Genomic DNA, 10,251 nt, shown 5'->3' on the forward strand with positions numbered 1-10,251 from the left:
AGGGCTTTGTTACCACATTGTCAACTAGTTCATTCTCGCAGCTGGACTTCCTCAGGAAAGCCGAGCTCCAGGGGCAAGGGGCACAGGACTGCCAGGGCCAAGCAAGCAAGCAGCCTGCACACAAAGCTGCCCGGGGGAGAGAGTGGTTTCAGGCTCACAATGCAGGCTGCGGGCTTTGACCAGTCCGCCCGCCCTAATCACAGGCCGGCACCTTTCCCGGGTCGTTCGGACTGTGGCCCCATTCAAAGAACTCTGCTTCCTGCGGGCTCGGCCATCACTAAGCCTCCTTTTCCCTGACAGTCCAGCGTGCTGCGTTTTACAGCTTCCCAACAAGAGGAGGTGGTGAATGGGCCGGCGGCTGAATTGGACACATGTTGCTGAATCAAAATTGTTTCTTTATCCTTGGCTGCTTTTGGACACTGGCCAGGCCAGGAAGAGGTTCATTTGTTCGAAAGGCACTTATGAGTCATATCCAACTTTCGTACAGAAGCTCAGACCCTGCCGCTCCTCCTTAGTCATTTCATGGGCTCCAGTCCCTACCCACAAAGCACCTTGGTGCACAGCCTGGCTCAGGGCTCACGGCTTGGGCATTACCTGTTGTTTTGTCTGCTCAGCACCCCCACCTCGAAACTCTGATAGGAAGTCTGCCCGGCACCTGCTCTCGCTTCATTATTCTAGGGAAAGAAAAATGCCTGCCTTGGTTTGAAAAGGAACCCCGACTGTCTTTAATTAACCGCAAACCTTGCACTAATTACCACATGGGAGGTACAGTACAACCACTGTTCTTCTCAGCGAGGACCGTCCCCCGTGGGGAGGCTCGGGGGCAGAGCTCCCCGCAGGTGGCCCTTCCCCTCGAATCGAACGAGGGTATTTTAGAACCACCCCAGCAGCTCACAGCTCGGATTTTCTGGGTGGAAGTGCCTCGGAGCTGAGAAGCACAGAGCTGACGTCTCCCTGCTCCACGGCGACGCCATAACCAGGTCACGTGCAGACACGATACCTGGAGGCTGCTGCACAAAACACGTGACTAACAAATACTTGGGGGCACCCGAGCGGCCTGGTGTTGGAAGGAGCCATCAGGCAGCACCGGCAGCTCCCAGCGTGGTTGGATCAGAGAGGAAACGTTTCCATTGGTGAACAAATGACTCCCAAACACGGGATGTTCACGTTTTCCAACCTTTTGGTGGGGGAGCAAGAGGGGCACCCATCTGCTCTTTGTTCCACTTCCACCCCTTTAACACCTCCTCCCCCATCCGAGTTAAAAGAAAGTTTCCCAGGAAGTGGTTAAAAAAGCAGCATGTGCAAGCTTCTGAGAGGTTCCTCGCTTGGCTGACGCATTTCCTTTCCAGAAGGAGATGAAGTTCTTTGCAATAATTTCATGGCAATTAATCTTGTGCTTAAATGATAATCCTATAATTAGAAGCAATTAAAATCCTGCACCGAATGACCTGCTCAGTCAGTGTTGCTGTCCCTGTATGCTAACGGGGTAATCTTGAAAGAGGCCCCAGAAATAATTTGTTTCTCTCTTCCTGGGGATGCAGGCATTCAAAGCCAGCTCAAGGATGCTTCTTCCTGGCAGCAGGCACTGAAGTCCAAGTGGATGGAAGACCGAGGCCCCGGAAAGAATCCAGGGCACCCTGGTAGCTCGGTTGGTTACAGGGGTGGGCAAACTTTTTGACTCAAGGGCCACAATGGGTTCTTAAACTGGACCGGAGGGCCGGAACAAAAGCATGGATGGAGTGTTTGTGTGAACTAATATAAATTCAAAGTAAACATCATTACATAAAAGGGTTCAAACGGGCCGGATCCAGCCCGAGGGCCGTAGTTTGCCCACGGCTGGGTTAGAACGTTGTCCTGATGTGCCAAGGTTGTAGGTTTGATCCCTGGCCGGGGCACGTACAAGAATCAACCAATAAACGCATGAATAAGTGAATCAACAAATCGATGTTTCTCTCTCTTTTTCCCTTCCTCTCTCAAATTAACAAATAAATTTTTAAAAAATTGTAAAGAAAAAGAAAAGAATCCAGGGGCTTGGGATCCTCTTATGCAGGAGAAAGGGAAGCCACGCCACTTTGAGCTTGGATACCTGGGTAATTTAAGACGAAGGCAAACGCTGCCTTAAGGAAGTGACACCTGCGACTCTGCCCCTCACCCTCGTCTTGCTGCCTCCCACGGAAATTAACAAATAAAATTTTTAAAAATTGTAAAGAAAAAGAAAAGAATCCAGGGGCTTGGGATCCTCTTATGCAGGAGAAAGGGAAGCCACACCACTTTGAGCTTGGATACCTGGGTAATTTAAGACGAAGGCAAACGCTGCCTTAAGGAAGTGACACCTGCGACTCTGCCCCTCACCCTCGTCTTGCTGCCTCCCACGGACACCCGGTGACTAAGCCGCAGGGTGGAAACCGATGCGGGATCCGTGCACGGAGCACCGCGCAGGAATAACAACCCGGAGGAGGCACACGGCTTGTTGGTGCACAGTTGACATTCAGCTCTGCCAAAGCTAGGTCAGGACGAGGCACCCCGTCAGGATGCAATAGTGAAATGTCTCCGAGAAGATGCAAACTTTTCTTGGCTGTGTTTCTCCGAAGGACCCCGGAAGTCACGTGGCTTCATGAATTAAGCTAAAACGGGGTCATTTCAACTTGATCCAGACATAGGGCTAACGTGGGCAGAGCTGCCTGGACTGGGGATAGAGCAGCACAGTATAAAGCGTAGTGATTTTCTCAATGTTGTGCCTACTGGATACTTCCACCACCACCACCACCATCATCATCATCATCATCTGCTCAACAAACGTGTATTAGGCACACATTCAAGGTACTGGGCGGAGTACAGGGGATAAGACACGACCTCTGACCTCCAGGGGTGGAGGGAAATCAACATATAAACTAACCAAAGTGAAAGCCCATTATAAATGTTATAAAGAGCAGGCGGAGAAGGTGGTCATTTTAGGCGAGGCAGGAAATGTTGGGAGAGGCTGCATAAAGGTAACGGGAACAGGACGTTGAAAAGGTACTCCTGAGGGAGCAGGGACCAGCGCCAGCAGAGGTGGGGCGTGGGGGGCAGCTGCCCATGGGGAGCAGCACCGGCTTTTCTTTATAATAGGAATACAGTGTCAAGGGGTGGAGGGACATGGGTGAGGAGGGTATGAGGGATAAGACTGGGGAGGCAGGCCCGGCTGGGGTGGCTCAGTGGTTGAGCATTGGCCTAAGAACCAGGGGGTCACAGTTCGATTCTGGGTCAGAGCACATGCCTGGATTGCAGGCTCGTGGCCAGTAGGGGGCGTGCAGGAGGCAGCCGATCAATGATTCTTTCTCATCATTGATGTTTCTATCTTCCTGTCTCCCTTCCTCTCTAAAATCAATAAAAATATATCTTAAAAAACGACTGGGGAGGCAGGCAAGGTACTGGCTGCGGGAGGGGTCCCACCGACATGTGCCACCTGATATTTGGGATGGCCAATCAAGGAAGAACACCGAGCCGATACATCCTTTGCCAGCATTCCAGCCATCACCTGGAAGCAGGTGTGTTTGCACGGGCAACGTGCACACCCTCTTCTGGTACAAGAAACTGCCACTTCTTTTTCACTTAGACTAGATGTAGTTCCTGTTTTCTTGGCAAAGAAAGTGCTTGGGTGTTAAGCACATCCTTCGGGGGGACAACGGCTAGAGATGGGTGCTTCCACGGACTGTGGCACTGCGAGAGCAGGGACAGGTCTGTGATGGGAAAGAACTGGGGCCAGTAAGGAAAAGCCAGAGGCGGAGGATGAGAAAGGACAACGAAGTCAAGTCACACATCTGTCTGGCCAACACACGCCCAACCAGCACACGTCCTGAAGGGGTACGTTTCCATCCTTGCCCGTTTAATTCTTCACGTGAAGGTAGGGGAGTTCAGCCAGATTCCCTGCTGCCATGTTAGTTCCAGCCATTCCCTCGGCCTTGGGACACGCAGGCTCCGGGGGGATAGTGGCAGACCCTCACCCGACGGTGCCCAGGACACTGCGGTAAGGACAGGTGTCCGAGAGCCAGCACAGGGCAGCCTCAACTCCTAATCGCAGGTGGAGACGTGGAATTGCCAGCACGTTGGCAACACCCTGGGCCAGGAAAGGGAGAGGGCCGTGGACCGGCCTGTCACCCTTCCGGGGCCAGCGCCAGGTGTCAGCTGGGAAAGGGATGGGCGGGGCACGCCCGGCAGCCCTGTGGCCTTGGACAGGCCAGCGGAGCTCGCCCGGCCAGTTTCCCCGGTTATAAGGGTGGTTGTGATGCAATGACAGACAGGGAAGCATCTGGTCAGGGGCCTGGTACATGGAAGGTGCTTAGTCAATGCTGGTTTCTCCTCCCGGGAGAGCGAGGCTCTCCGCCAGCAGCCGCTTCCCTGGCCTGCTCGCGCCCGTTTCCACACCCTTCCCACACCTGGCATGTGTTTTGACGGGCTGGCCTTGCGTTAGCATCCCTATTGGGAGCGCTCGCTTGGTTCACCTGGCGGAGGGACCCCTGCACAGAGCACGTGGAGCTACGCAGTGGAAACGGCGGGCGCTCCGACTTAACCTTGCCCAACTTTTTGCAGGTTTGGTCGGTTTGAAAATTTCAAAAACAGTGTTGAGAGAACAGTACAGTGACCAGCTATGTATTAGATTCACTAATTATTACCATCTTGCCACACATCTTGCCACACTTGTGTGCGTGTACACACAGCTATTTTTTTTTTTTTGTCTTTGCTAAGATTGGAGATCTGGGCCTTGGGGAGGTGATTAGTCATGAGGGTGTAGCCCTCAAGATGGGATTAGTGCCTTCGTAAGAGATACCAGAGAGCTTGCTTCCACTCCCTCCCTCCACCCCACCCTCCCTTCCAGGTGAGAACATAGCTAGAAGCCAGGAAGAACGTTGTGGCCAGCAACCAGTGGGCAGCACCTTGATCTTGAGCTTCCCTGTCTCCAGCACTGTGAGAGGGAAACGTTAAGCCACCCAGTCTAGCGTGTTTGTTACAGCAGCCTGAACGCAGACACAGTTGCAATGGTTGTTGAGAGACGATCATTAAAATATCTCTCCTTTTCTACGTGAACCCTCTCAGCATTACATTTACCATCTGTGAGACTTCGGACAAGTGACTTAATGTCTTTGTGCCTCACGTTCCTCATGTAGAAAGGAAGAGAAATGAGGCGAACTTCCACAGAGGTTTGGATACACGTATGCACATCTGTGCAAAGTGTCCCTTTTATGGGAAGGGCTCCATCAGTGTTGGCTGCCGTGGCTGTGACTGTTATTAAAGGATTGCTGAGTTCATATTCCCAGAGCAGAGCTGTGTCTGTGCAAACATCTTTAGACCAATTCTCGAGAGACTCGACCTAGATTGTCGTCGTAAGCCACACTGGCTGGCTTTCATGAAAAGCCGGTGCCTACCTCCGGGAAGGGCCTGTCCCCTGAGATGACTCTACGACTGTGAACCGAGGGCAGCAGTGGGGCGAGCAGCAGGGAGGCCCGAGGAGGACTTGCCTGGCCGTCCTTGCAGGATGCGACCCGACCTTTCTCTGCTACTTGGTGCCCTGTGCCCCCGGCCAGGGCACCGGCGCCCTCTGTGCAGTGTCCCCACGGCAGGCCTCCGGGGCCCACGGGAGAGGCCGGAAAAGTCGGCAGCACCGGACGGTGGCTGCTTTCATTTCAGGGCAGCCCCAGGCCGGGTCCAGCGCTCAGGCTGTGCTTTGCTGTATTCAGAAGCACAATGAGTGGGAGCTGAGCATTTAGGAATGTTGCCTTACACTCTGGCCTTGCAGGAGCTGCAAACCGCGAGGGAAGCTCTGACAGTTGGCCGTGATGGCCATTCTATTGCCAAGGGCAGTGGCTTTATAAAGCGAAGGATGACCCTTGAAGTGTCCAGCCCATAGGCATTCACTTTTTGCTTCTCAATCTCTTACCTCCTACTGAGATTAGTGCCTTCATAAGAAGAGATGTTTTAGGGTCATTTTTTCCTAAACTGCATGCTCCGTGCTCCCCAGACACAAGTCCAACAAGGTAGGAGCCTTAGCCACAGGGAGAGAGAAGCAGGTGTGGGGCTGAGGTGGGCAGACCCCCCCCCCCCTCATGCCTGAGATGAGGAGTTTATTCACCATGCAGTCTGGACCGCTGGCTATATTTGGTTTGTTTCATAAGGTTATCCAGAGCCTATGAGCAATACCTCAAAGCCCTTTAATTGTCCCTGAATTCTTATCTGAGAGGACAGCTTTGGGTAGAAAATTTGCTTATTTTTCAAATAAAAAAATACGAGGATGTTTCCAAAGACAAGCTTTCTCTGTAGCTCCTTCTCTCTCTTTTCCCCTTAAATAGACCCTTTTGGTCTTTCCCCCCCTCCCTATAGTATCTTCTGCTATTTGCAAGTCAATAACATTAAAGTTAGTCTTTCCATTTTTACCATCGCTTATCATTCCTATACAAATGGGCATGTGACACCTTTGCTGCTCACATGGAGATGAGTGCCCTTGTCCGAGGAAAGGAGGTATGTGAGGGAGCCCCCCGAGCAAGGCCAGGAGGGTGACACCTGAGAGCCGAACCACAAGTCAACATGAGTGGCGGATGGCAAGTACAGCAGGTATCTGAGGACACCGGACCGGTCCTGGGCCAGCGAGACTCCAGGGTCACTCAATCGAGTGTGTTGATTTGCCCAAAGTGGACGTGGGGGCCAACCAGAGGCCAAGCCAGGCTGCAGTGGCGCCCACCCAGTCACAGCCCCAGGAGGGAGTGTCCTGGCCCGTGGACGGGACGGCAGCCCCGGGGCCGGGCTGCTTGTAGGAGGTGCACGTGATGTGCTCATTAGGAGCACAGGGCATGGAGTCAAAAGGCCTTGGTTCCCAGCCTGGCTCCTTACTTCTTCGGTGACATCGCAAGTTACTGAACTCTTTGTGCCTCAGTTTCCCTTTCTGGGAAATGAAGCTCCTAACCGGGTAGCCGTGAGGACTAAATAAATTAATCTACGCGGAGTTCTCAGCACGATGCCTAACGTGGGGGAAGCATAACGCTCGGTGGCTGCTGTTGTTACCGTCACTAGGATGGACTTACCAGGTCATCACGCCTGACACCTCCCCTTGGCCTAGTTCTTCTCACTCACAGCATTCTGCCTGATTGCCTTCCCCGCACCCCTGTCGCCAGGGGATGCTACACTGGCCACGCTGTGAGAGTACCCCCATCCACACGGTAGTGACGACTCCGAATGACATTGAGCATTTCGAATCCGCGTACAGAGCAGTCTCCTAGGAGACGTGCTGATGGGGATCAGTGGCTCTGAGTGGGACCAGTTCGAGGCCACGACAAGCCCAGGTGTCTCGCCCCTGCCCTGCCTCGGTGTCACCCCGGCCCGCATCCGAACGCCCGCCACCTCCCAAGCAGGCCTTACCTGTGACGTGGAGCTTTTCGTCGGTGACCTCCGCCTTCAGGTAGATCCGGCCCCTCTTCTCTGTGTGGTCCATCCCACAGAGGCTGGGCACGTTGATCACACACTGCTTGTGCACATTCATATCGCAGGCTGCGGGTCGAGAAAGCGGAGGGTGAGTGGGGCTGGGCATATGGACCTGAACCGTCACTTGCTCAGTGTTTTGGTTGGAGAAGCGCAAGTGAAAACAAGACACCCTTTAACTCGATACTTTGTTATAATGTTGTTGGTGACATGGATACTTTGTTATAATGTTGTTGGTCACATGGAGAACTGGGAGCAGATGTTCCTCACAGCACAGGCGTCCTGTGCACCACAATAGCCTCTAAATGTCCACACCACGTTGGCTCAGTCATAACTGAAGCAAACCCCCTGCCTGGTCTGTGATGGCTTCAGAGATGTAACAGTGCACAGCACGCACCGGGCAGTGCCTGCGGAGCCCACACAGATCCACATGCGACGGACACAGAGGCAAAGAACACGCACATTTTACACAGAGGCCACTTTCTGCCAGAGAATTGCTTATGCCTTCCTAGCCCACCACTTAGAAGGCGTGAGAATCTGTGGGTTGAGTGGAGGAAATTCATAACATTTTCCTTTCCCAAGCGAACTCTGTATTTTCAACAAGGCTTAAATACATTGCTTTTGGTTTATTGTGTGTGTGTGTGTGTGTGTGTGTGTGTGTGTGTGTATTTTTAAAGAACTAGTATTTGATATTTTAAACCTGACTTCAAATATTTCAATATTACTGCAAGTACAACAAATACACGCCTGGCATGATATGCCATTCCTTCCCGGCTGACATTTCGTGGGCGAGACGGGGGAGGATGAAAAAAAGACTAGTCATTGCAGCGAACCAGAGACACCCTGCGAAGAACCCTGTGCAGAGCACAGACACGAGGCTCCGTGGAGGCGCTGCGGCTCCGGTCCCCCAGGGGCTGCCACGGGGCTCTTCTGTGACCTGCGAGGTGGAGCCGTCATGCCATTTCGTTGTGAGGGTTGAATTTCAATCCGGGTGAATGAAATTGGAAAAAGCATGGTGGAGGATGTCTGTGTGCTGGGATGGAGCCCGGAAGGCGGGATGATGGGCGCAGGAATAAAGAACAATGGGCTGATTCACGAAGGTGATTCTGCATAGGCTTCTATTTCCAAAGTTACCTGTTCAAAGCCATGTATCTGGGTTAGAAAAGATACTGACTCTGGAAATTACCTTCAAGCGCCTGGGAAGCATTTGCAACGTAGAGGAAACAAAGGCCACAGCCTCTGCGGAGGATCCGGACAACGGGGAGGGCGAGGGAGGTGAAGGCGTGCTGGGCTCTGTTCTTGTCGTGGCTTCTCCCATTAGTGGCTTTTATATCTTGGGAAGCTTATCTGCTCTCTGGGATTCCATTTCTTACTCTGCAAACTAAGAGGCTGGCCCAGACAAGCGGCTGATAAGCTTCTTCCCACCATAGGATTACGACCCTACAACGTGCAGGCAGAGGGTTCTCCGCTGCAGAAGGTAAGGGAGGGGCTGGGTCCTGGCACCCACCTGCCTTCTCTCCTCCTCCCTCCCGGAAGGAGCTCAGGCAGCCGCCCCAGAGGCCTCAGGACTCCAAGGAAAGGAGTTTAACACAAAACAAAACAAAACAAAAAGCACTGGGCCCCCGCCCAGCCAGTGTGGCTCAGCGGTTGAGCACTGACCTATGGACCAGGAGGTCACAGTTCGATTCCCGGTCAGGGCACATGCCCGGGTTGTGGGCTTGGTCCCCAGTGTGGGGCATGCAGGAGGCAGCCGTTCAATAATTCTCTCTCATCATTGATGTTTTTATCTCCTTCTCCCTCTCCCTTCCTCTCTGAAATCAATAAAAATAAATATTTTTTTAAAAGCACTCGTTTTCAGATTTTTTTAAAAAAAAACAACAGAACCCATTTTCCAATAAAGACTTAAGCGGAATCCTAATATGTAAACCAGATGAGTATTCTTTTATTAGCATATAATAAATTCAAATTTATACCATTTACTTATTATAAAGACATTCATGGACAAACAACAAAGCCCTCAGATCCAAACACATTTTGAAACCAGCTGTGAGGGATGCTGGGTGAAGTCCCAGTTCTGCCTCAAGAACTTGTTTACTGATGCTTCTCCTTACAGTGATGCAGGACCAGAGCCCCGGCTCCTACAGAAGAGTGTGCACCAGCGGCAACACTGTCTAGCTCCCGCTTCCCAGGCCTGGGGACGCTTCAGTGCAGTGGATGCAGCAGGAGGAACTTGGCTACACGTTCCTCTCAGTGAGTGACGCCGGGCAACATCCGGTCTCCCACACCACCCTCAACACGTCAAGGTTGAGTGTGTCACACATTCAAGTGCTCCTTTTGTTCCAACGTTGAAAGCAGTGACAAGTGTACTTACAAATGCACCTCCAATGTGCACTTGCAGAGCCCTGAAAACCGTGTCTTTGGGATCCCTGTGTTACGTTAGGCTATGAAATTCCACAGCTTGGCCCGGCTGGTGTGGCTCAGCAGTTGAGTGACGCCCTAGGAACTAGGACAGCGGTTCTCAACCTGTGGGTCGAGACCCCTGTGGGGGTCGAACGACCCTTTCACAGGGGTCGCCTAAGACCATCGGAAAACACATATATAATTACATATTGTTTTTGTGATTAATCACTATGCTTTAATTATGTTCAATTTGTAACAATGAAAATACATCCTGCATATCAGATATTTACATTACGATTCATAACAGTAGCAAAATTACAGTTATGAAGTAGCAACAAAAATAATTTTATGGTTGGGGGTCACCACAACATGAGGAACTGTATTAAAGGGTCGCGGCATTAAGAA

General features: G+C 52.0%; 1 protein-coding gene across 1 annotated transcript in view; it reads right to left on the bottom strand.

Moving 5' to 3' along the window:
• Positions 1-10,251, bottom strand: part of PRKCA (protein kinase C, alpha) — a 283,500-nt gene that overhangs the window by 69,311 nt on the left and 203,938 nt on the right. The window contains exon 5 of the mRNA XM_014532469.1: positions 7,387-7,515. Within this exon, the coding sequence (XP_014387955.1) occupies positions 7,387-7,515 (129 nt within the window). The remainder of the gene's footprint in view (positions 1-7,386; positions 7,516-10,251) is intronic.

The sequence above is a fragment of the Myotis brandtii genome, unplaced genomic scaffold, assembly GCF_000412655.1.
Source record: "Myotis brandtii unplaced genomic scaffold, ASM41265v1 scaffold120, whole genome shotgun sequence".
NCBI lineage: Eukaryota > Metazoa > Chordata > Mammalia > Chiroptera > Vespertilionidae > Myotis > Myotis brandtii.